Source organism: Xiphias gladius, chromosome 15 (assembly GCF_016859285.1).
Source record: "Xiphias gladius isolate SHS-SW01 ecotype Sanya breed wild chromosome 15, ASM1685928v1, whole genome shotgun sequence".
Classification (NCBI taxonomy): domain Eukaryota; kingdom Metazoa; phylum Chordata; class Actinopteri; order Istiophoriformes; family Xiphiidae; genus Xiphias; species Xiphias gladius.
Genome location: NC_053414.1, coordinates 1,263,656 through 1,289,317, shown reverse-complemented (window position 1 = coordinate 1,289,317; position 25,662 = coordinate 1,263,656). Strand labels below are relative to the sequence as shown.

Genomic DNA, 25,662 nt, shown 5'->3' with positions numbered 1-25,662 from the left:
AATGTTTGATAAACCTGGATGATTAAAGATGAAACTGTCCTGCTGCAGGATCGTTTCTCAGCATTCATTTGAATTTGCTTTAAAAAGGACGTGAACATTTGAAAAGTCAGCTTTTCTATATGTGTGTATATGTGTAAATATATGTGTGTGTGTGTGTACATATATATACATATATATGTATTATATATATACATACAACCAGTCACAAGTGTTACAGTACTTAGTGTAATGTCTCAGTGTTTCTGAAATTAAAGCACAGAACAAATAACTAATAAAGATCAAACCAGGAATCACCGAATCTAAATTTCGGACTCGCTCCTGACGTTTCTGGGTCACGGTCTGGCTGCAGGACGAAGCCCCGACCCACCAGTCGGTCTTCCTCTGCCCAGTCTGACACCAGTTTACCAGTAACAGTGTCGGTCCAAAGGTGAATCGGAGGGAGTAGTACCTCAGCTGGTTCCGGCTCCGAGGGTTCGTCGGTCATCGACAGGAACCGTTTGCATCAACTTTCGAGGCTTCATTTTCTTCCTCTGCTGCAGGACGAAGCTGGAAACGAACCAGTTTCTAACCCCTGAAGAAAAACACTCTCTTCTGTCAGGTTTATGGCATTTTTCCTCTTTGGTGACATAAACTGTTTCTCCCTGTGTGTGTGTGTGTGTGTGTGTGAGTGAGAGAGAGAGAGAGCGTTGGTGTGAGGGGGGTGTTGAACTTTTCCCCGGAAGTCTACGGCTGCAGCAGCAGAAGTTGCTCCTGTTAGCTCCTGGACCCAACAGTCCCTCAACTTTAAAAACGAAACCGTCAGATTTTCATCTAGCGGCTGAACCGGCGAGATGGATGCCGCCACGGCTTCCCCGGTAAACAGAGCGACCGACCCGCTGGTCTTTCCCCAGCCCTTCAGAGCGGAGCTGTTAGCAGAGCTGAGCTAACTGAGCTAGCCTCCAGACCTGAGGGGAGCGAACCTGCCACCAAACTCCATTCAAAAAATCCAGCAGTGAAACGGCAGCGGTGCCGTCCTCAAACCGTCCACGCTAGCAGAGATGACAGATGGTATTACTGCGGTCCTCTGGTTAATTCAGCCTCAGGACAACAGGACTCTGCCTCACTAAAACGTTAGAGATCCTTAAACGCCCCGGTTCGTTTGAGGACGAGCAGGTGAAGCCGGACTGCAGGGTTCGGTCTGAATGTGGTGTCAGCCGAATCCAGGAGTCATCTGCAGTCATTTGATTCCAGCAAAACGTGGTCATCTGCCGCGTCTGTGTCTCTGTCACCGAACAGAGCAAATAAAAGGACGGGATTCTGAACGGAGTTTGGTTCGGGTTCTGTCCCTGCTTGTGTTGCAGGTGGAGGCCTGCGGTTCTGCTGAAGCCCCAGGAGCATTTACAGATCCCACTCTAATATTCAGACTGTTGTGAGATTTTACAGATGATGATTGTAACTGTTCTAAAATGATTATTTCTGAAGAAAACTAGTCCAATGTTCAAACAAACAAAATATTCATTGATAGCACGGTCGATCATCGGTGTCCATTGTGCCAGATGTGTGTGTTTCTCTGTTTGCTGTCAGAATAACTGAATAGCTTTGCGTTTTGGACAAAACGAGACACTTGAAGACGCCACCGTGGACTTTTTCACTGTTTTCTGACATGTCACTGGGGCCACAGCACCACCGTTTAATCTGCTGGGCTTTTTCTTTTCCTCTTGATTAATTAGTTGCTGGTTCACGCAGAACATCTGTGGTGATCCATGAGAAAATGATGTGCTTTGTCTACAAAAGCTGACTAATAATTATATAACTGTATTTATTCTTTATTTGGATCTTCATCCACAAAGTGGTCTCTGGTCGTCCTGGGATCCGCAACAAAGCAGCAACAATTTCTAATCACATGATGTCAGTAAAACCAGAAAAGGTCAAACACGCAGAGTATAAAGATCAGAAGGGAATCGACTACATATGAAGTTAGAAACCTACAACGACACAACAGCCCAAACTAAATGGAACATCTGTGACATTCATCGGTTTTTGTTTTAGTGAATTTTTGAAAGAAAATCTGCTTTTGATGTTGGTGAAGAACAACAACAACAAAGCAATCAGGAGTTTGTTCAGAGGATATAGTTATTTTATACAGAACAAACAAGTCCTCGCTAGTTTTTTTCTGTTAATGATCATATTGATTGTTTATGATTGATGAAGCCCATGCTAGTTTACAGACAATTCATTAATTCATTGGGCAGTGGGGTAAAACATTTTTATGAATCGTATAAAAATCTTCATCAGTCTTTAACCCTACAAAGGCAAAACTCAAAACTGAGTTATAACCGGTATCTGACTTTATCATATCTGTTAAATGAAATCAGAAATGTTTTTAAAAAATAGTTTCACCAGCCAAATGTGTCATTTCCATGAAAACAGCTGTTTAAATTTGCAGTAAGGACAAAACGGAGCTAAAAACCAGTACCAGTGCCTCTGTAGTTGCCGCTCTCTGCCCTTAGGGGGCAGTCTGCTGACATATTCTGCTAGTAACTTTCTAAATGTTCAGAGTTTTACATTCAGGACTATAGTTTAATATAACGCAGGCCGAGCCGTGGACGTTTCATAAACTGAGTGATTAATGACAGTGACTGTTGGTTGGATTTATTAAAGTCGGATCTGCAGCTGATGACGGAAACGTTTTTATTTCAGGAAGCAGCTGAAGAACTCGGTAATGTTCGGATCAAAATGGAGCCAGACGGAGACGTGGAGATCCAGTCGTATCCCGTCCTCAAGAAGCTGTCCGTCAAACTGACCGACTGCAGGGTGTGGCTGGAGGGGCGGGACTTCCTGTCTCTTTGTAAGAATCTGAACAGAATTTAAGCATTTATGTTTATCGAACATTTGATTAGTAACAACAACTAATCATCAAAATTAATTCATTCTGCTTCCTTTTACGGCTGCTTTTGGTCAAGACAAAATTAAAGATGGTGGGAGGGAGGAAGCAGGACTTGTGACCACAAGGCACCCGTGCTAGCGGGCTTTGGGGCCGGAGGTCTTTTCCCCTGCAGAATCTCCTGAGGTGGATACTAGCGTGGCGGAGTACCATGGCGGTCCCGACCCGTATCACTTCCAGCCGTTGGCTCCAGACTCAGCAGGACTCCAGACTAAGTTTTTCCAGTGGGAGCTCTGGTGCTCCTAGTTAGACAATGTAGTAGCGCTTTCACCAAAACTGGTCGCAGTTCGGAGCCCTGCCCAGTAAGGCCCGAAGCCGGACCTATCGGATCCGAGTGTGTAGATAGAATAGCTCTCTCTGTAAAATGCCGTTTGCTAAGGTACATAGCAGCGTGTTGGTATCGAGGGACCTGCTGCCGTCTGCAGCCACTGCTGAGCCACATGAGGGTCTGAAGGGAAAGACCGCAGTCAGGTGGTGCTGCTACAGCCGTCACAAGGACAGCCGTCCCAACTACTGCACCCAAACTGGAAAATACTAAGTAGAGGGTTAGAAAAAAACAGTGTAAACTCCTGTTAATGCTGAATCTCCACCAGTATATATTTGAAAATCCTCAGTGTAGGGATTTAAGAAAATATTGTTTCGGTATTGGTAACAAAATCTGTAAGACTGCACCTAACGGGTTGTCCAACCAACGGTCCGAAACCCAAAGATATTGATCCATTATGAAGATAGTTGCTGGTTCATTTTCTGTCAATCTATTAAACAATTAATCGTGGCAGCTTCATAACTCAGTGGTTGTGTCGGCACCTGCCCAGTGCCCAGCCCTATCTCTTAATGTAATTATCGTCACAAAGTAACATGCAACCACTTCTAAAAGGGGCTTTAAGTTGACCTCTGACCTCTCCTCTCCAACAGACGATCACCCTCAGCTCTGTAACCAGAGACTGAGGCACCACCGCCCGACGAACACCGGCAGGAAGATGGTCTACTGCTCTGAGTGTAAGAAAGGTTTCTATAAGAAGTCTCACTTGGAGGCTCACCTGAGGATCCACCGAGGTCTGAAGCCCAACGAGTGCTGGCAGTGTGGGAAGACCTATCCGACCCTGATGAGCCTCGTCATCCACCAGCAGATCCACGACCGCAAGGAGCCCTACCAGTGCTCGTACTGCGACAAGACCTTCGCTCTGAAGAGGGACTGGAAGACCCACCACCGGACACACTCCGGGACCAAACCCTTCAAGTGCTGGTTCTGCGGGGACGGCTTCAACGAACAGGATGAGCTCACCGAGCACCTGGAGGTGCACAAGGGTGAGAAATGCTACCACTGCAAAGTCTGCGACAAGATGTTCGTCTCTTACCAGGGCTTCAACTTCCACCGCAAGTCGCACAAGAGCCAGAAGCTGCTGCCCTGCTCTAAATGCATGAAGACCTTTAGCAACCCTCAGAGTCTGAAGCTCCACCAGGTGACTCACTCCAACAGGAAGCCACATAAATGCCCCACCTGCGGCAAAGGCTTCAAGCTGCAGAGCGGCCTGCACTGCCACCAGAGGACCCACGAGGACCTGAAGGCCTACCACTGCACCGAGTGCGGCAAGTGTTTCTCCAGCCTGCAAGGTCTGAAACTGCACAACCGCACCCACACTGGACTGAAGCCCTACAAATGCACAGAGTGCGGGAAGAGGTTCACTCAGTCCCCCCACCTCAAGTCTCATATGGTCACCCACACTGGAGAGCGGCCGTTCCTCTGCACCACCTGCGGCAAGAGATTCACCCAGTCGTCCCACCTGAGATCCCACATCACACTGTTCCATGTGGGCGAGAAGCCGTTCACCTGCGATGACTGCGGGAAGAGCTTCACCATCGCCCACTACCTGAAGATGCACCGGCTGAGCCACACCAAGGAGAAGCGCTACCAGTGCTCATACTGCGAGAAGTCCTTCTCTTACCATAACTCCTGGAGGGCCCACGAGAGGATCCACACCGGCGAGCGTCCGTTCAGCTGCCAGGACTGCGGTCAGACCTTCATCACATCGGGCTCGCTGCTGAGCCACCAGAGATCCAAACACACTGGAGAGAAGAGCCACTACTGCATCACCTGCGGAGAGTTCTTCTTCACCAGCTCGCTGCTACGAGTCCACCAGCTCGACCACACCGGTGAGCGGCCGCACGCCTGCAGCTGTGGCAAGACCTTTAAAACCAAAGGAGTGCTGCGCTACCACCTGAAGAGGTTCACCGACCACCGGCCGGCCGAGTGAACTTCTGTCGGGAGGCACAAACTGTGACTGCCCAGAAACACCTTCTGGTTGCCTGAAAACACATCTGACAGAGACGTGAAGCACATGTTGACACATGTGATTCAGCGTGACTTCCACTTCCTGAGGACATCATCATCTCTGATGTCCCTCCAGAATAAAGCTCCAGAAATCCACTTAGAAATCAGAGGAAAAAGAGGCTGCAGCACTTCCTTCAGAATCATCAGGTTTTTGAGTTTTCTTCAGTATCACAGTGATCCAGTGGTAGGTAGATACATCTGGTTGGGATAGAAAGTCTTGCTGCTGCTCATTTAACAAACACGAGAGCTTTCTGTCAGCAGTTACAGGTTTTTCTCTTTCCAAAGTGTTTGTGGATTTTAAAACCCAAAGCTGCTTCCACGGAACAATTTACTTTGCCGTTTTGTGTATTTTTTTCTGAAGTCAGCTGATGAGCGACTAAGACGCTAATTTTAAAAAAAACTGCTCGCACAAACATGAAGAACTTGTTTTGAAAGTTAAGTCTTTGGACCGACGGACCAGTTTTAGGATGTGCACAGCTGGCTGATGATCACTTTTTAATTGTTGATGTTCACAGTCGGAATAGTTTTATTTTGTGTCATTTAACATTACCTTTCTTTTTTTTACAGAACATGAAATGATATAAATGCTTTAACACTTCTCCTCCTCCCAGCTGCTCTCCATCACTCCGTCTGTCCCCATCAGCTTGTCTCAAATGTTTCTTAAAAAGCTGTTTTAACATTAAACGCTCGGTATAAAGGAACAACACTGAGACTTAACACTAAGAAACCTTGAATTGATTCTGCTGCTCAGCGTTATTATGTCCGAAAGAACTGAACAGACAAATAGACGTCACATTTTAAAGACAATAAATCACACAAAGAAAAATGACTGGAAGAAGAACTTCAGGTGTTTGGACCCGAATCGGTTTGAGGTTAAAGGAACAGTCCAGACTTTTTTGTTCAGTCACTTTGTTCACTCTGTTTTCATGAGTCAGATACTAAGACGGACATCGGTGTGTATGTGCGTGTGGACCACTTTCATTTTGAAACCATGGTAGTGAGGACATTTTGTCCGGTCCTCACTGTTTCAGATGTGTATTTTAAGGTTCAGGTTAGAACCAGGGATATGTTAGGTGGTAGGGGCTACGGCATGCATGATATGAATGAGGGTCCTCACAAGTATAGAAAGACAAACGTGTGTGGCAGGTCTATTAAAATAAACATGTATGAAGCACTTTGTAACTTTATGGGCTGAAAGTGCAGAGCTGAACCAGGTTTCTTTTTAATCCACGTTTGTTAGTTTCATGACGTTACAGTTCATGTGAGTCAGAGGTCAGAGGTCACCGTGTGTCTTACTGAGAGACACAGGTATCACACGGCTTGTTCAGCTTCTGGCTTAAAGTTTGCGGTCCAGCTCTCTGAGGTTCACATGTTCGGTTCCAACCAAGTGGAGACTTTATCACGAAATAGACTTAAACAGTTGATTAGTGTGGTGAGGTTAAGAAAATATAAAATCCCGAATATAAATGCAGTTTTTGAACATGAACTCACCTACACTGAGTCCATTACAGGGTTGTGGACTCGAGTCATGTGACCTGGACAAAACCCGATGGCTCGACTTGATAAAATAACGAAAGAAAAATAAACAAACTTGCATCTGGACTTTGACTTTAACACTAAGGACTCGGGATGTTTAGTTTTTTTACTGTGAATGACTTGATTTTCTCACCAAGCACAAACAATTTGGACTTGCTGGTCTCGACCTGGGACTTGTTGGTCTGTACTCTGGACTTGTTGGTCTGTACTCTGGACTTGTTGGTCTGTACTCTGGACTTGTTGGTCTGTACTCTGGACTTGTTGGTCTTGACATGGGACTTGTTGGTCTGTACTCTGGACTTGTTGGTCTTGACATGGGACTTGTTGGTCTGTACTCTGGACTTGTTGGTCTGTACTCTGGACTTGTTGGTCTTGACATGGGACTTGTTGGTCTGTACTCTGGACTTGTTGGTCTTGACATGGGACTTGTTGATCTGTACTCTGGACTTGTTGGTCTTGACATGGGACTTGTTGGTCTTGACATGGGACTTGTCGGTCTGTACTCGGGACTTGTTGTTCTTGACCTGGGACTTGTCGGTCTTGACCTGGGACTTGCTGGTCTCGACCTGGGACTTGTTGATCTGTACTCTGGACTTGTTGATCTGTACTCTGGACTTGTTGGTCTGTACTCTGGACTTGTTGGTCTTGACATGGGACTTGTTGGTCTTGACATGGGACTTGTTGATCTGTACTCTGGACTTGTTGGTCTTGACATGGGACTTGTTGGTCTTGACATGGGACTTGTTGGTCTTGACATGGGACTTGTCGCTCTGGACTCTGGGACTTGTTGTTCTTGACCTGGGACTTGTCGGTCTTGACCTGGGACTTGCTGGTCTCGACCTGGGACTTGTTGATCTGTACTCTGGACTTGTTGGTCTTGACCTGGGACTTGTTGATCTGTACTCTGGACTTGTTGGTCTTGACCTGGGACTTGTTGATCTGTACTCTGGACTTGTTGGTCTTGACCTGGGACTTGTTGGTCTGGGCTCTGGACTTGTTGGTCTTGACCTGGGACTTGTTGGTCTGGGCTCTGGACTTGTTGGTCTTGACCTGGGACTTGTTGGTCTGGGCTCTGGACTTGTTGGTCTTGACATGGGACTTGTTGGTCTTGACATGGGACTTGTTGGTCTTGACATGGGACTTGTTGGTCTGTACTCTGGACTTGTTGGTCTTGACATGGGACTTGTTGATCTGTACTCTGGACTTGTTGGTCTTGACATGGGACTTGTCGGTCTTGACATGGGACTTGTCGCTCTGGACTCTGGGACTTGTCGCTCTGGACTCTGGGACTTGCTGGTCTCGACCTGGGACTTGCTGGTCTCGACCTGGGACTTGTTGGTCTTGACCTTGCACTTGTTGGTCTTGACCTGGGACTTGTTGATCTTGACCTGGGACTTGTTGATCTGTACTCTGGACTTGTTGGTCTTGACCTGGGACTTGTTGATCTGTACTCTGGACTTGTTGATCTGTACTCTGGACTTGTTGGTCTCGACCTGGGACTTGTTGATCTGTACTCTGGACTTGTTGGTCTTGACCTGGGACTTGTTGATCTGTACTCTGGACTTGTTGGTCTTGACCTGGGACTTGTTGGTCTTGACCTGGGACTTGTTGGTCTGGGCTCTGGACTTGTTGGTCTGGACACTGGGACTTGTTGATCTGTACTCTGGACTTGTTGGTCTTGACCTGGGACTTGTTTTTCTTGTCCTGGGACTTGTTGCTCTGGGCTCTGGGACTTGTTGCTCTGGGCTCTGGCACTTGTTGGTCTCGACCTGGGATTGGTCGGTCTCGACCCGGGACTTGTCGGTCTCGACCCGGGACTGGGGACTGTTTGATGATTCCTAACCCGAAGCAGGACTGAATTATGTCCCTGGCAGCGCTCCGTACAGACACAAAGCTGTGACCTCGTCCCCATGTCATCATGTTCTTCTCTTTCACAATAAAAGCCAAAAACTGCAGAACATGTCTCATGTCTGTCGTCTTCATTGTCTGATAAATCCAGGATCAGGCCGTTAACGGGATCTGTTAGGTGAAATACAGTCCTGGATTTATTTGGTCCATCGCTGTGACTCTGTTGTCCTTCTTATGAATGAGAGCACACTGTACTTTAGACCATGTAAACAGTGTTTGAGTTCATTTTAGTTTTAGTCTGTGTTTTCGTAGACGGGTTGAATTTCCTCTTCTTTCCGTTTGATCAACTATAACCTGCCAGATTAGGACTAAATCACAGGGTTTGCGATTTTTGTGACCAGTTAGTGGTGGCAAAAGTATTCAGATCAATTACTGGAGAAAAAGTGGTAATATAACACTTTATAAATACTCACATACAAGTACAAGTCCCTCTTCAGAGTCCTACTTAAGTAAAGGTACAGTGGTATTTTCAGCAAAATCTACTTCAAGTATCAAAGTGAAAGTACTCATTATATCGATTATAAGATTATTATCACTGAAGCATTAATGTGTGAGCAGCTTTTCGGTTTTAACTGCTTTATACAAAACGTAAGTCTTAGAGACGTTTCTTTCTACGGCTGAGTCCTAAAAGCTGAATTTTTCCGCACGTTGAGATTTTTGATATAAATAATAATAAGTCTCAAGGCAGGTTGTGTAGCTTGAATTATTTAAAAGTGGATTTCAGAAATTTCTTGATGAAGCTGATTTTCATTGAATAAACGTTCCTACTGCACCGACATTTTTGTTTCATTTTAATGAGAAAACATGAATTCAAGGACTCAGCTCCAGAGGACAATGACTTGATAAGAGTGAGTTTTTTCACAGAACAATAAATCGTGTTTTAGAGGCTCATTATATGTTTTGCATGTAAAATATCAATCACCACAATAATAACTACAGCTGTCAGATAAATGTAGTGCAGTAAAAAGTGCAATATTTCCCTCTGAAATGTGGTGGATAGAAGTTTAAAGTAGCAGAAAATGCAAATACTCTGGTGCACGTACCGCCAAACTGTACTTAAATACAGGACTTGAGTGAGTGTACTTAGTGACATCCTGACACTGCCACTTAGCAAAGATGTGTCTAACATCTTTTATTTTTATTTTATATTATTTTGTAAAAAAACACATTCCAGCTTGCAGAGAAGATAAAGGAGTTAAATGAGATTCCAAACGAATATTATAAATACAAGACATAAATAACATAAAACCCAAAAAATCATAAAATGAAATGGAATAAAAATATCATGTATACTCAATGTGATGTTTGTGATGTGTCTTAGACACTAAACCGTTTTTAATGGTCAGATTTTAATGAATCCTTGTAGTGAGTTAATTCAAACAAACAAACTTAAGGTTTCTTTAAAAATAATTATATGTATGTGAAATTTTCATCATTTCACCCCAAGAAATAATATCTGTAGAAGGTAATAATCAAAATAAGCAACAATGGTTTTCGTTGTCAAACTTTAAGTTGTGTTTTAAATCACTGCGTTATCCTCTAAATGTTGTAAAACTTTGGGGTTAGATTCACGTCTCTTTCCGCTGCTTTTATTCTGAAGGCGTAGAGTTACACCTCGTGACTTCCGTCCATTATGTAAACAGTGAAGATGGCGGCCTCCTTCGTGCGCCGTGCCGTCCTCAGTCAGACCCTGAAAAGGTTCAGAACCTCAGGAGGAGACCTGATCCGGATCTCAGCTGGACACAGGTCAGTTTGTATCAGACTCCTGGTGAGTCACAGACACGTACAGGTAGAGACGCAGCAGGTGTGAAAGAAAAGAAAACCGGCATGCGGAGCCGTGTGAGGAGTCTTTATCATAATATAATATAATATAATATAATATAATACAATACAGAAAACTTGGACCTGTATGATACTGATATTTCATGCAACAAAACATGAAAACTTAAATTTGAAAAATTCCTCTTAAATAACATACGATCATTAATTAAGAGTTTCTAATTAACATTCGTTTAGTTCTGTGACATCGGAGTCTGTGGCGGGAAAACGCTCGGCCTGCTGGGTGAAAGTGAGCCGACATGACCCCACTGGGAGAAACTTTCAGAACAAGCAGAGTGGAGGAGGAGGAGGAGGAGGAGTAGGAGTAGGAGGAGTAGGAGGAGTACTGTGGGCAGCCGTCGGTAAGTTTAGTCACACCAAACCCCGATCAGAAATCTGTTGATTTTACAACTTCATGTCCTTCACACCAAACCCCGATCAGAAATCTGTTGATTTTACAACTTCATGTCCTTCACACCAAACCTCAGTCAGAAATCTGCTGATTTTACAACTTCATGTCCTTCACACCAAACCTCAGTCAGAAATCTGCTGATTTTACAACTTCATGTCCTTCACACCAAACCTCAGTCAGAAATCTGTTGATTTTACAACTTCATGTCCTTCACACCAAACCTCAGTCAGAAATCTGCTGATTTTACAACTTCATGTCCTTCACACCAAACCCCAATCAGAAAACTGCAAATTTTACACTTACATGCATTTAACCCAAACTCCAGTCAAAAATATGCACATTTCACATTTCGACATCCTTCACATGAAACTCAGAAATCAACATATGTTACATTTCTAACTACTAAGCCGATCTGGCCTGTGAAACCACAGCTGACTGCTGGTGAGTTATAGCAGCCACAGTGATAGAAAGGCAGTGGTACTTAGTTTGTGTCTGTCTGTCTGTCTGTCTGTCTGTCTGTCTGTCTGTCTGTCAGCTTTCTCTCTGTTCAGCAGTTCTGATGAAGACCAACGAAATGAAGCCCAGAGGAAAGAGGATGAGATGATCCTGCTGCTGAAAAAGGCCAAGGTACCAGAACCACTAACCGTAGTAGAACCAGTAGTCGGTTGGTTGGTTAGTTAGTTGTGTTAATGACTGAGTCCGTCACATACAAGCCTTCACAGACTTAAAGACACCATCATCCAGCTGCAGTGACACATTTGTCAGACATGAACAAGAAAGAACAGCTTTATTTGTGCAACGCCTTTTAAACACAGAGACAGATCAGCGCTTTACAACAGGTGAGCAAATGCTTTAGATTGACATTTGACAAAGGAAAATACAACAGAATGAAATGAGATTAAAACAAGATAAGAGATCAGAAGTAGAGATGCAGCGCAGTGAAAACTACAGGTCAGAACTTCTAGGATAAAACATTCAAATGTAAATTAACCTTGACTCCTGAACTCTGCGAATAAAAGTTCTCTCTGAAACACGAGTTCATCTTCACTCTCACCCAAACGCAGTGCTGGAAAAGAAGCAAGTACTTTTACTGCAGTATTGTACTTCAATACAAATTGGAGGTACTTGTACTTTATTTGAGTATTTCCATGTTCTGTTCTACGACAGTAAATATTGTACTTTTTACTGCACCACATTGTTTTTAATGCTTTCGTTACTTTACAGATTTAGATTACTCAAACGAAATATGATCAACCAATTCATTATTGTGTTTTATTTTAGGTTCAGATCAGAGTTTATTGATCCCCAGAAACAAACCTACCAACTACTGAGCAGCAGAATATCGAGTCATTAACTTCAGCTTCACCTTCAGCAGCTGCAGCAGTAAAGCGATGAACACGCGAACCCATTAATAGTTATAACCCAATAAGATCCTGTACATTATCCTGCATAATCAGTCCTTTACCTCAGTAACCGAGAACTCTTTGCTTCTACACACACTGACATGTTTGAGTACCAGTAGCGGTACCGGTACTACAGCAGTAACCTGTCTCTCTCCGTCAGCTGAGTCTGTATCGGGGTCAGCTGCAGGCTGCCTCTGGTTTCCTCCACCAGGCCGTCGCTCTGGCTCATCAGACCCACAACAACCAGGCCATCGTCTACACCTACAGTCTGGTAAACACCTGCTGACTCTCTGACCCGTCTGGGTCTGTCCACACCCACAGTCCGGTCTCTGCCTGAGTGACGTATTTCAGGTGACAGCCGCAGAGTCCGTTAAGACCTCAGAGTGAGGAGGTTTGCCAGAGCTGAGTGGGGCACACCTGGTTTCTAAGGACACAACTACTGTACGTGGTCCGGTCCAGCTTAGAAGATCTGCTGGAACCACTAAGTCGGATCAAACAGGGTGTTCCGGATACAGAGGACAGTGAAAACACGTAGGTCTGCTGTCCGTAAAGAGACAGAAGACGATTTAGCCGGTTTCTGTTTCTGTTACTGTTCTCGTAACGTGTGTGAGGGTGGGACAGCGTCGGATACGCGAGGTTCTGCTCATCAGTCTGATCCGTAAAGAACCGGTTCTTAAAATTAAGTGATGAAATCTGTGGAGCTTCTGTTGAACTGTGCGGTGTTTGAATGTCCTGAAACCAGCCTGTAGCTGCACTGCCAGACCCAACTGGACCGTGGGGTACTCTGAGCTCTGAGGTGGTGTCAGGTGAAGTGAGCTGCGTGTCGACACACCGGTCTCCTGCCTGCCGCCGCGTTACCGTGCACATAAGGGACAGAGAGTGTGGGTGTTGGGACAGACTGTCTCTACTGATGCAGCTGCAGCTGTGACCTTTGACCCCAACCTCTGACCTTTCCCTGTGTCTTTCTTCAGATGGCGAACCTGGCCTACGTCCAGGGTCACCTGGACCAAGTGAGTACTGTCCAATCACATTACACCTGTGAGAGAGAGGAGTCAGAGACAACGCGATGAGACTTGTTTCACTGTCGGTTACTATGGCAACAGCCAACGACTTTGCCTGTGAGAAGCCTGACACCTGCTGGTGAAGACAGGTACCGGGCTGAAACCCTGTTCAGTTCGAGAGCCTCAAAGTCTCTGTCGGATGTTTACTGACGAACAGGTTCCATCTCGGTCGTTCTATATGTTCGAAACTCAAGTGTAAAAATGGCCCATTTTGGTTTCAGGGCTTCTCGTTGGTTTGTCTTCAGACCTGCGCAGTGATCTGGGACAGTAACCCAGCGAACACCGAAGTAATGCAGCAGAGAGCTGAGAGAGATCAGACGTTACAGTGATGTTTCCCAGCTTCTCATCAGAGCCTCTCAGAACAGCCTGCTGGTTTCTGCTCCAAACTCGTGTCTGTGGTCGTTTCTGACCGGACTTGGGGTCTCTGCGGGCGGATGTTGCAACACGAGTCAAATCGAACGTAAATAATAATCTTCCTCCTCTTCTTCCTCACAGGCAGAGAAACTGTTCAAAGCAGCCATGAGCTTCATGCTGTCGGGAGGAACGCCACAGGTCAGTGTGCTCATCCGGAAAGGTCATTTGTGTGGGTGTGGGTCTGCGAGGAGGGTGAAACCAGAACCAGGCCTTCTGAGTTCTGTGCAACACACCTGAGAGAGTGAAGAGTGAAGGCTGAGGAGGGCCGCGTCCGGGGGGTCAGTTTTTGACCGCTCGCATGGCAACAGTCTCTGTCAGCAGCGTTATGAGAACCTCAATTAGCTTCTGTGACGACATGTCGAGCGTGGGGCTGTTAATTAGCCGGATGAGGATGAGCTGTTTGGATTCGTCGAACGCCAGCCATCACAGTTCGGATGTATCGTCTGGCGTTGACGTAATTTCCATGGAAATCACGTTAGCTAGTGTTAGCTAGTGTGCTTGTTATTCCAGATTCCACTCGTGTAACGTTACTGACGTTAGCGTTTTGCCAAAGCGGCAACTTAACGTTCACGTCAGCCCCTGATGGTTCCATCGTCTCTATGCTAAGCTAATGTTAGCGAAGCTAACACTGTCTGAACCACGACCCGATCAAACCGTTTGTTGTTGGATTTGTTTTGGAACAGGAGACTGATTCATGAGACAAAAGTGTGGACATTTAGATAATATGGACCCACGTTACCTCGTGGTCGATGTCGCAGATGCCAAACTGACCGAAAACCTCAGGAGCTGAATTGAAATGACCTTGTGACAGGTCTTGTTTGCGTTGTGTTGGTGGCGAAATCAGTTTCTGAAGGTCATAGCTAAGCCCCACAGTTGGTGTGTGTGTGTGTGTGTGTGTGTGCGTGCTTCTGTCTCCACTGACACCCTGTCTGTGTCCAGGACAACAACGCCGTCATCGAGATGTCTCTGAAACTCGCCACCATCTACGCCGAACAGAACAAGTAAGAACAGAGCGTGACTGTTGATCAGCATCGGCTTCCTGTCAGGGACGTGACTGTGTGTGTGTGTGTGTGTTTGTTATTTGAGGGGGGACCTGGCTGAACACGGGTTCAGGTTCTGTACTGAGTCCCTTGAGGCCAAACTGGAGAAACAGAAGGACCTGCCAGCAGAGGAGCAGACAGGTGAGACTTTTAAGTTAAAATTCATTCACACAGTCTGAATCTTGCCACAGTCAGTTTGTACCTCTGCAGTGTGTCCTGCATAAAGGGATATTCCACCTTTTGTTCTCAGAGTCAGAGTCAGTGATCCAGACCAGCACCAGTATTCACAGGGAAACTGACTGACAGGTGTCCTATCGCAGAGACAGGAGACAGTTCATGCTCAGGCTGTGAATCTCTGAGCTCTAACAAACACCATGAGTCTGATTCCGTTGCGTTGCCTCCACCTGTGTATCCGTGGAATCATGGGAAACCGCTGGCTGCAGTGTGTGTGTGTGTGTGTGTGTGTGGGTGTGTGTGTGGGTGTGGGTGTGGGTGGGTGTGTGTGTGTGTGTGTGTGGGGGTGTGTGTGTGTGGGTGTGTGTGGGGGTGGTACGAACCAAGTCTCATAGCCTGATGTAGTTCACTTCGTATCGGGATCCAGCTCGTTTTCTGTAAATTCAGAGAATAAATCAACGTAGAATAAATACACGTGGATTTCCTCGTCTGCTGAGGCTCGACACTCTTGATATAATTGATGCAGGAAGTGTTTTCAGCTCGGCCTTCTTCCTCTGAGGGAGCTGTAAATCTCTAGAGGGGGCGTTGACCAGGGATGACGTGTATTTGAACTCAGGCGCGAGAATAAACAATGAAAGCCTCGGATTCTGAATCTCACTTCACTGAGAACCTGCAGATGATCCTCTTCCGTCCAATCGGAACAGTTCTGACAGCAGCTGGAAAAGGTACTGTCCAGGTTTAGAGCATCTGAGACGGACTGAGGTTCGGAAAACATCCAGTGACGCCGTTGTTGTTGTCGTCCTCAGAGGAGCAGCAGGCTCTGAGGAAGGAGACCCGGCTCCTCCTCGGTCTGTGTTTGGACTCGCGGGCTCGATACCGGGCGTCAACACGGCACCTGAACCAGGCCGAACAGGACTACCAGAAGGCCCTGAACATCTGCCGCCAGGAGCAGGGAGACACCCACCCACAGGTAGAGACAGACACCCACAGACACCCACAGGTAGAGACGCACCTCAACAGGTAGAGACAGACACACACAGACACCCACAGGTAGAGACACACCTCAACAGGTAGAGACGCACCTCAACAGGTAGAGACACACCTCAACAGGTAGAGACAGACACACAAAGACACCCACAGGTAGAGACACACCTCAACAGGTAGAGACGCACCTCAACAGGTAGAGACAGACACACACAGACACCCACAGGTAGAGACACACCTCAACAGGTAGAGACAGACACACACAGACACCCACAGGTAGAGACACACCTCAACAGGTAGAGACGCACCTCAACAGGTAGAGACACACCTCAACAGGTAGAGACGCACCTCAACAGGTAGAGACATACACACACAGACACCCACAGGTAGAGACAGACCTCAACAGGTAGAGACAGACACCCACAGACACCCACAGGTAGAGACGCACCTCAACAGGTAGAGACAGACACACACAGACACCCACAGGTAGAGACACACCTCAACAGGTAGAGACGCACCTCAACAGGTAGAGACAGACACACAAAGACACCCACAGGTAGAGACAGACACACAAAGACACCCACAGGTAGAGACAGACACACACAGACACCCACAGGTAGAGACAGACACACAAAGACACCCACAGGTAGAGACAGACACACACAGACACCCACAGGTAGAGACAGACACACAAAGACACCCACAGGTAGAAACACACCTCAACAGGTAGAGACACACCTCAACAGGTAGAGACGCACCTCAACTGGTAGAGACAGACACACACAGACACAGGTAGAGACAGACACACACAGACACAGGTAGAGACAGACACACACAGACACCCACAGGTAGAGACAGACACACACAGACACAGGTAGAGACAGACACCCACAGACACAGGTAGAGACAGACACACACAGACACCCACAGGTAGAGACACACCTCAACAGGTAGAGACACACCTCAACAGGTAGAGACGCACCTCAACTGGTAGAGACAGACACACACAGACACCCACAGGTAGAGACAGACACACACAGACACCCACAGGTAGAGACAGACACACACAGACACAGGTAGAGACAGACACCCACAGACACAGGTAGAGACAGACACACACAGACACCCACAGGTAGAGACACACCTCAACAGGTAGAGACGCACCTCAACAGGTAGAGACGCACCTCAACAGGTAGAGACGCACCTCAACAGGTAGAGACAGACACACACAGACACCCGCAGGTAGAGACAGACACACACAGACACCCACAGGTAGAGACAGACACACACAGACACAGGTAGAGACAGACACACACAGACACCCGCAGGTAGAGACAGACACACACAGACACCCGCAGGTAGAGACAGACACACACAGACACCCACAGGTAGAGACAGACACACACAGACACAGGTAGAGACAGACACCCACAGACACAGGTAGAGACAGACACACACAGACACCCACAGGTAGAGACACACCTCAACAGGTAGAGACGCACCTCAACTGGTAGAGACAGACACACACAGACACCCACAGGTAGAGACAGACACACACAGACACCCACAGGTAGAGACAGACACACACAGACACCCACAGGTAGAGACGCACCTCAACAGGTAGAGACAGACACCCACCACAGGTAGAGACAGACACCCACAGGTAGAGACACACCTCAACTGGTAGAGACAGACACACACAGACACAGGTAGAGACAGACACACACAGACACCCACAGGTAGAGACAGACACACACAGACACCCACAGGTAGAGACGCACCTCAACAGGTAGAGACAGACACACACAGACACCCACAGGTAGAGACACACCTCAACAGGTAGAGACACACCTCAACAGGTAGAGACGCACCTCAACAGGTAGAGACGCACCTCAACAGGTAGAGACAGACACACACAGACACCCGCAGGTAGAGACAGACACACACAGACACCCGCAGGTAGAGACAGACACACACAGACACAGGTAGAGACAGACACACACAGACACCCACAGGTAGAGACAGACACACACAGACACAGGTAGAGACAGACACACACAGACACCCACAGGTAGAGACAGACACACACAGACACCCACAGGTAGAGACACACCTCAACAGGTAGAGACGCACCTCAACAGGTAGAGACACACACACAGACATAGGGAGAGACACACCTTGAACTGAATCCAACATCTAAATCGATGACATGATCTCGTCTCCTGTCAGACTCTGGTGCTCATGAGTGACCTGGCCACCATCCTGGATCTGCAGGGTCGCCATGACGACGCCCTGGTGCTGGTCCAACAGGCCGTAGATCTGAGCCGGTCCGCCGGACACCCGGACCAACACGTCCTGCTGGGAAACATGGCCGGCATCCTGCTGCACAAAGGTCAGGCCAGGTCAGTCTAACCCTGCTGCGTACAGGTGTCTCGGATCTGCTCTGATGTTCTGTCTGTGGTCCATCAGGCCAGCTGGAGGACTCGGTCCAGTTCTACCAGGAGGCCCTGAGTCTGGCCCGGCAGGCCAGAGACCAGGAGGCCGTGGACAAGATCCAGGAGGGACTGAAGGAGGTTAAGAAGAAGAGGGATAAGGAGAGGAAGGAGGAGGAGCAGGAGGCTGCGGAGGAGTGACCGGTGGTCTCAGTGTGTCCATGGACAGACTGGACTGTCCTCAGGACCATGACGTGAGTCCTTCAGTGTCTGTTCAGCCTTTTGATCTACACAACTACTGACAGAGGTCCAGGATTTCGCTGTGACCCCTGCGACCTCCCGTGTGCCTCCACTCTCGGACAGCGTGTCCTGCCGGTCTCCTGAAGTGTCCAGATCTTCAGGTTGCCGTTAAATGTTGTGATCACTTAGCTTTTGCTCCCCAGAGGATCAACCTTCCCTTAAAGACCTGGTTCGGGTGTTTGATAATTTAATGTTTTTATTGTGTTTGTGTGAAAATGTGGCCGTTTCTCCTTCAGGTCAACGAACTGAACCTGCTCCAACAGTCTGAATAAACCACTCTGAGACCACGAACGGACATTTTGTCTTTTCAACCTTCTGTCTCAGTCTCCTGCTCTCAACTCGTAAAACTGATTTAAACAATCTGTCAGCTGTGGTTCCTCTGACATCTGAGTCTCAAAATGTCCAGAGTTTTCCTCTTTCAAAAATCGTCCTCATAAATGTCCGCACACTTCAAAAATGTCCTTACCGTCCAAAAACATGGGCAGTTTAAAAACTGTTCTCACCTTTCAGCATGTCGCCATTTTGGAAAAAAACGTCCTCAGTTTTTAAATAGACAGTCCTCACTTTAAAACAATGTCCCCAGTTTAAAGAACAGCGTCTCTGTCCAAACGGTCCCCTCTTCCTGAAAACGTCCTGGCTTTGTTTCACGCTTAGGAAAATACACTTTTGAAAACCTTTTGCGTCAATCCCTGTTTTTATCTAAGACTAACGTAAATACACTTGAAGCCGACCTGAGAAACTACGTCCACTGTCCCCACAGCGTTAGAGGCCACAAGTTTCCAATGTTCATTATTTTCATCACGTCTGTATCACAACTGAATTCATAACCATGGGACCTGGTAAATAAACTGCACTCAGAGCTTTTCTAGTCTGTCCCCCAGTCAGAGTCCACCACAGCGTCTGTCTCAGGCTGATCAGGAGCATCGCCAGTGTCTTGCTCAAAGGCCTCGAACCAGGAACCTTCCCGTTACTAGGTAACTAGCACTTTGTGTCACTGAACAGATCTAGTACGTAGCACTTCCTTCGATGTCTCCTACCGTACTGAAGCTTTAGCCTCGTCCCTCAAGCGTCTTCAGCTGAACTTGTGGTTTACGTGTTTCCCTTTGGACAGCTGCAGGTGAGAGTGTGTGGGGAGATGTGAGGTTTCCTCCTCACCTGCAGGTTCCCACAGAGTGTGAAGCAGGTGAACTTCCTGTTGTGTTTACTGAACATGTCAGAATAAAAGCAGAGTGATGACAGTAAACAAACCGCAGACACCACAAACAGGAATCAGCCTACTGCTGCACAAACAGCAGATTAACAACACACACACACACACACAAACCTATTTAGACACACATCTGGATTCCGTTTGTACCTGCTCTAAAGATTTTAAACGAGACTAACACACACCAAAAGTAAAAAGATACAAGTTCTCTAAAATAAACAATCACAAAGAAAAATGACAAAAGAAAAGGGGAAAAGAAATATCCCAGATTAAATATATAAAAGTTCCTAAACATGAATTAGTACCAGATTCCTTTAAAGATCCCTTCACCTTGATCACGCACACACAAACCTGTCTCCCCTCTCAGAATCCGGATCAGTCAGACAGTTCTGGTTTTGTGTCTCCACCACAACAGAGCTGAACGGAGTTTAGTTGGTGACCCGAGAACATGCAGCAGGACGTCATTTACTCTGCTCTGAGTCCCTTCAGTGTTTCCCCGACATGTCCACTCATGGAATAATGACGTGATAGAGGATGTTCTCAGCGGATGATTTAAGATGATTAATGGTTTGTAATAACAGCAAAGCCATTAAACGGTGTTTCCTAAACCTCAGTGACCCACCGACAGGCTCAGTCACGCAGCCTTAAAAAACATGAATCTGTCACTCGCTGGAAACATGACAAGTTTCAGTGAATCTGCAGGTCTGGAAAGTCCATAAAGCACCGAGTTCAGGTTCCTCAAATAAATAAATAAAAAGCACGAGACGGTGTGAAATGTGGTGAACGCGGTGTTGTCTCTAGTCCGAGACGTCCTCCACCTCCACGCTAACACTGGTCTGGTTGTGACTGTGACTGATTCGAGATTTAATCAGTTTTAATGGATTAAGCCATCCGTCCATTTTCTACCACTTATCAAAGGTCGTGTGAATTAAATGAATTATATCATTAGGAATTATTGTTACATACAGTAGGGAAGTGCTGGAAAAATGTGATACACTAAATAATTCCAGTTTTCCATTAGACTTTCAGACTTTGACCAGTTAGACTGTGAAACAGAAACTAAACTTCATTCTTTATGGTTTAAAAAGTCTTAAATTGAAGTCAGTGAACCTGCTGAGAGTCTGACTGAAACAACGTGATACGACACGTATGAAATACTCTCAGTTAAAGCGGAATAAGATGATTTTAAGAAATGTGAAGCTACTTGTTGGGTTATAACTATTAATGGCTTCGTGTGTTCTTCGCTTTACTGTTGCAGCTGCTGAAGGTGAAGCTGAAGTTAATGACTCGATATTCTGCTGCTCAGTAGTTGGTCAGTTTCCCCCAGGATCAATACATGTATATCTAATCTTAATCTAAAATAATAACATCATCATTTATTATTTGATTATATTTTGTTTTAATAATTGAATCTGTAAAGTAACTTTATTTATTAAACAAGACCAGGTCCAAACCCAGTATATGGTCGGACCCCCTCCATCTGTTGGCTTCCCTCCTACTGTCTGTGCTCACGTATACAGTAATTTAATTCAGCTGAATTCCCAATGAAGCCGTTCTCATTTACATGTTTTTCTGTTTCTGTTGTCAGACGACGGAACAAGTATGAAACAGTGACTGAAACGTGGCCCATTGAGACGACATGTTAACCAGCAGTCACTTCCAAGCTGCTGCTCTGCTGCTAAAATCCTGGTTTCGTAACCAGGACGTCGTCTGACAGAATCACCAGACACTTAAGTTAAAGACAACTGTGCTGTGATTTCAGATAAATTTACCTGTAAAATGATCAGTCAGAGAGAAAGTTAGAAGCTCATCCACGTCTGTGTCAGCTGCCTCGAGGTCAGTTGAGCGAGACTCATAGAGACGTGTTACCTGAGGAGGGAAACTGGCGACTCTCTTCTACAGAAAGTAGCTAAATCTGGCAACAAAGGGGCTCGGTTGGCAACACGGCCCGTAGACGCACTCAGATGAGGCAACAGAAGCTGTTGGCGCCAATTCATTTTGAAAGAGCAACGACCAACGGGGAAACGTTATCAGTCAGTCGGGGACATCTGCGATTCAAGGACTGGCCCCGCTGCTGTGGTCCAGCCAAGAAATGTAGCGCAGTAAAACGTGCAACATTTCACTATTTCAGTATCAAGTAGCAGAAAATGGGAATACTCCAGTAAAGTACAAGTACCTCAAATTTGTACCTAAGTACAATATTTGAGTAAATGTACTTAGTTACTTTCAACCACTGCCATAAACCAATCAGTGCTCCTGTTCTAGAAAACTTGCACCTTGTGTGTGATCTTTTGATTTAAGCTGCAGTTTCAGGGATTCAAACTGAACTCGGACCCAGGTCCCATCCACGGGACCAAGACCAGAGACTGGGAAATATGCTGGAGGTGCCATAAACCCTTTACCGGGTCAGTTTGTTCTTCAGTTGTGATGCTCCAGACAAGGCCGGATCGCCAACCAGGCAAAGCAGAAAACTCAGACCACCAGGGGCCCGAAAGCCCCGGGTTTACTCCACATTATTTGGGTCCATATCATTTGATTAATCACAAATCTGTCGGAAATTTGCTCCGCTGAACGTCGTCCATCCTGTGGTCCTGGTCTGGTAGAGGGACTCTGTGTCAAATCTGGCCCTAAGACCGGAACTGTTTTAGTTTATATTTGTTGCTCATTTGTTGTATTTTTTTTCCGTGTGTCAGAATAGAACAGACAGAAAACCTCAGTAAGGTCGTATTATTGCATCACAGGAGAACAACCGGTTATCTTCATTATCAATACGTCTGACAATTATTTTCTTCAATAATCAATTGATTGTTCAGTGAGTAAAATGTCGTGCTGAGCTCACTGTCAGAGAAAACTGAGAAACTAGAAAATATTCACGTGAGAAACTGGAACCAGAGAATTTTCAGCATTTTTCCTTTAAAGACTTATTTGTCAATTATCCTCATTTTTGCCAATTAATTTTCTGTCAATTGACGAATGAATCAACGAATCGTTTCAGCTGTAGTGTCCTGGCTGGAGTCTGAGGAAGCAATGACACGGGGGGGTCACAGGGGCCCAACCAAAAACCTTTGCCCCGGGGCCTCAGGACGTTAATGTTGTCATGACGACAGAAAACGTTTTCAACGGATTAAAGTACAACAGATTAAAAAGCACACGCACACGCACACACATACAGACCCGTTCCACTGTCCCCGTGGGGACACGCCTTGCCGTAAAGCATCCTCTAGCACCTAACCCTGACCTAAACCGGATCCTGACCTGAACCCTAAAACCAGGTCTGAACACTCAAACTGCAGTCTCTGATTGTGGGGACCTTCATTTTTGTCCCCACAGTGACACGAGTCCCCAAGGGTTTGTGTGCATGCAGGTTAAAGTTCCCACCGGGATATATGAACAAGTTCACACACACACCCTCTCTCGTCTTTACATTCCCATACATACACACACACTGAGGTTAAGCTCCGGGTAGGTAGATAATTGTTGTTGTGCTAACACGTTAATTCATCTCTCTCTCACACACACACACAGCTGTGGAGTTATAAAAGCAGCTGCAGACGGTGTGTTTCTGTTTCTGCTGGACCACATCTCAACACACTGACAAGGTATGAACACACACACACACACATTCAGCGCTGCAGTAAAACCTGAAGGTCAGAGGTCAGGGCCACGGAGCTGCTGCTCCTCAACCACAGATCCCCTGTTCTTCAGCGCTGATCATTTCCAGCGTGATGGATTCGTCCATCTCCCCGGGTCGGCTCCAGGCTGACCGAGCGGAAATCGTTTGGCTAATTTAATCATTTGCTGCGGTGCTCGGGAACAATCGGCTGACAAGACGAGAGCCTGAAGATGGAGGACATGTCAGGAAACGAGGACGCGAGGTGCCAGAGTGAAGCTGAGAGAGCGGAGCGATGAACTCGGGCCTCGGCAGCCTCAGAGTTAATGCATGTCACAGGTTCTGTTAGGAGCCGGGAGTCGAGTCGCATCGGCGGCTGCAGAACAGATTCGTAATCTAAAACTATAACGAGTCAAGTCAGTTTTATTTCTATAGGAGCCAAATCATAACAGAGGTTCTCTCAGGGCACTTCCCATGTAGACCAGGTCCAGACCGGACTCTTTACAGTGATATTTACAGAGACCCGACGTTCCCCAGAGGGAGACAGGCGGCAGAGAATAAAAGGGACATAGAGTAGGATGTGGGGTGAACGGATTCTTCCTGGAGTCTTCATGAACGTTCAGTGTTTTTCCATCCTGTGTTTCACTGTGTTGTGGTTCGTCGTCTGTTCATCCAGCAGCCTCCGCTGACGGAGGAGTTGGAGCCGGTAACAGAGACGCTGATGAACAACGAGATCTGGTCAACGCTGCGTCAGAGTGTGTCAGAAACCAGTTATTACGTCTTTATACACTGATTAAACGGGGAAGGCCGCGTCTAAATCTTCACTTATACTTACTCCGTTACCAGTGAAAGTCCTGTACTTAAACAAAACGTTTTTTTAATGATGAAAAGTAAAAGTACTTTCTTTTACTTCAGCTCCTATTAAAAGGAGCTGATCTCACATTTTGCCACTTTTAGGACCCGAGTTTAGACACAAATGACTCGTTAAGATGCAGGTGGTTGCGGCGTTTACAGAGTTAACCTACCAAGCGACAGCAGCAGTTGTACGAGTATAAAGTGATGAGAATTGTCCAGTAAAGTCAGGGTACCTCACTTTGTACCACTGCTGCACTGATACATACACACTGCGTGTATGTATATATACATATGTGGTGTGTGACACGCAGTATCAGCTGTAGCTGGACTTGAACAGGTCAGACTCAGGTGAGTCTTACCTGTCTCTATGTGGTGTGATGATGCATTCAGGTGCGGATCAGTGACATCATCAGACCGAACCAACAGCCTCGCTGCAGCTGTGTGTGTTTCTGTGTGTGTGTGTGTGTGTGTGTGTGTGTGTGTGTGTGCAGCCAGGGGGTGGGACTAACTTTGACTGACAGTTTGGTTGCCATGGTGACCTTCAGCTGATCAGGTTTCTGTTAGACCTTTTCTCTCTTCTGTCTCTGTCTGCTTCCTCTCCACCTCCTCTGTCTTTCCTCTCATTCTTTTCTCTCCTCTCCTCTTCTTTCTTTTCGTTCCCTCTCCCTCCCCCTCTCTCCCCTTTTCCCCCCTCTTCTCCCTCTCTCTCTCTCCCCTCTGTTCTCTCCCTCTGTTGGTTTCAGTCTTTGCATTATAATTTCTCTCTTTCAGTGCTGCGAGGACGCTGAGGTAGGCTCCAACTCTCTTCCTGTTTCACACACACACTAACACTGAAGCAGAACTCAGATCAGTAGAAACTCCTGCAGTACCATGTCTACCAATTGAGGACCATGTCCACACTGAGCTGTAAAGTCGGAAAATGCATTTTTTAATCAACCACATCAGCAGACAGAGGGTCTGTTTTATATCGGATGATTCTGTAAAACCTGCAGTTTGTTCAGTGACAATGTTTTTTCTTTTGCCTCCGGCAAAAACCGTCTGGATAAACCTGCACTTCATGTCTCAGCAGAAACATTAGTGAACACAACACTGACATATCCTCAGCTTTTAAATTGACATGTTGAACTTGTGATCAAACAGTTTCTTATTTCCGCATCCAGCAGCTACAGAGCAACATGATCCTTCATCTGGATCTGGCGTTTGTGTCGCCTGATGAATCTAAGTCCAGTACTCCCTCCCTTCTAGCTCTGGTT

The 25,662-nt window shown here is 46.4% G+C and overlaps 3 protein-coding genes across 16 annotated transcripts; all 3 read left to right on the top strand.

The window, feature by feature from the left end:
- Positions 1-269: 269 nt before the first annotated feature.
- Positions 270-9,477, top strand: LOC120800201 (zinc finger protein 883-like). Its single transcript, XM_040146124.1, has 3 exons — positions 270-854; positions 2,680-2,827; positions 3,839-9,477. The coding sequence occupies exons 1-3, from the start codon at positions 831-833 to the stop codon at positions 5,176-5,178; spliced, it is 1,512 nt and encodes a 503-aa protein (XP_040002058.1). The 5' UTR covers positions 270-830; the 3' UTR covers positions 5,179-9,477.
- On the top strand, positions 6,858-9,477 carry LOC120800200. Of its 14 annotated transcripts, XM_040146121.1 has the most exons (4): positions 6,858-7,433; positions 7,624-7,749; positions 7,939-7,967; positions 8,180-9,477. In XM_040146121.1, the coding sequence occupies exons 1-4, from the start codon at positions 6,885-6,887 to the stop codon at positions 8,631-8,633; spliced, it is 1,158 nt and encodes a 385-aa protein (XP_040002055.1). In that variant the 5' UTR covers positions 6,858-6,884; the 3' UTR covers positions 8,634-9,477. The 14 variants fall into 14 exon arrangements, with proteins under 14 accessions (XP_040002055.1, XP_040002057.1, XP_040002056.1 ...); XM_040146123.1 differs by having other exon boundaries at positions 6,858-7,244; positions 7,645-7,967; XM_040146122.1 differs by having other exon boundaries at positions 6,858-7,252; positions 7,632-7,967.
- Positions 9,478-10,306: 829 nt separating this feature from the next.
- On the top strand, positions 10,307-19,028 carry ttc19 (tetratricopeptide repeat domain 19). The gene is made up of 11 exons (XM_040147292.1): positions 10,307-10,445; positions 10,716-10,879; positions 11,465-11,556; positions 12,493-12,603; positions 13,304-13,342; positions 13,889-13,945; positions 14,747-14,808; positions 14,894-14,988; positions 15,828-15,991; positions 18,235-18,397; positions 18,475-19,028. Exons 1-11 carry the CDS (start codon positions 10,348-10,350, stop codon positions 18,636-18,638), a joined length of 1,209 nt encoding a protein of 402 aa, XP_040003226.1. The 5' UTR covers positions 10,307-10,347; the 3' UTR covers positions 18,639-19,028.
- Positions 19,029-25,662: the final 6,634 nt, after the last annotated feature.

What these genes read in the sequence shown, in the direction of transcription:
- LOC120800201 (XM_040146124.1), top strand. Translation starts at nt 831, where the DNA reads ATGGATGCCGCCACGGCTTCCCCG. An exon ending in ATGCCGCCACGGCTTCCCCG is followed by an intron (nt 855 to 2,679) that starts GTAAACAGAGCG and finishes TTTTTATTTCAG; the next exon opens with GAAGCAGCTGAAGAACTCGG. An exon ending in GCGGGACTTCCTGTCTCTTT is followed by an intron (nt 2,828 to 3,838) that starts GTAAGAATCTGA and finishes CCTCTCCAACAG; the next exon opens with ACGATCACCCTCAGCTCTGT.
- LOC120800200 (XM_040146108.1), top strand. Translation starts at nt 6,885, where the DNA reads ATGTTTAGTTTTTTTACTGTGAATGACTTGATTTTCTCACCAAGCACA. An exon ending in TCTGTACTCTGGACTTGTTG is followed by an intron (nt 7,750 to 7,938) that starts GTCTTGACCTGG and finishes TGGGACTTGTTG; the next exon opens with GTCTGTACTCTGGACTTGTT.
- ttc19 (XM_040147292.1), top strand. Translation starts at nt 10,348, where the DNA reads ATGGCGGCCTCCTTCGTGCGCCGTGCCGTCCTCAGTCAGACCCTGAAA. An exon ending in TCCAGGGTCACCTGGACCAA is followed by an intron (nt 13,343 to 13,888) that starts GTGAGTACTGTC and finishes TCTTCCTCACAG; the next exon opens with GCAGAGAAACTGTTCAAAGC. An exon ending in TGTCGGGAGGAACGCCACAG is followed by an intron (nt 13,946 to 14,746) that starts GTCAGTGTGCTC and finishes GTCTGTGTCCAG; the next exon opens with GACAACAACGCCGTCATCGA.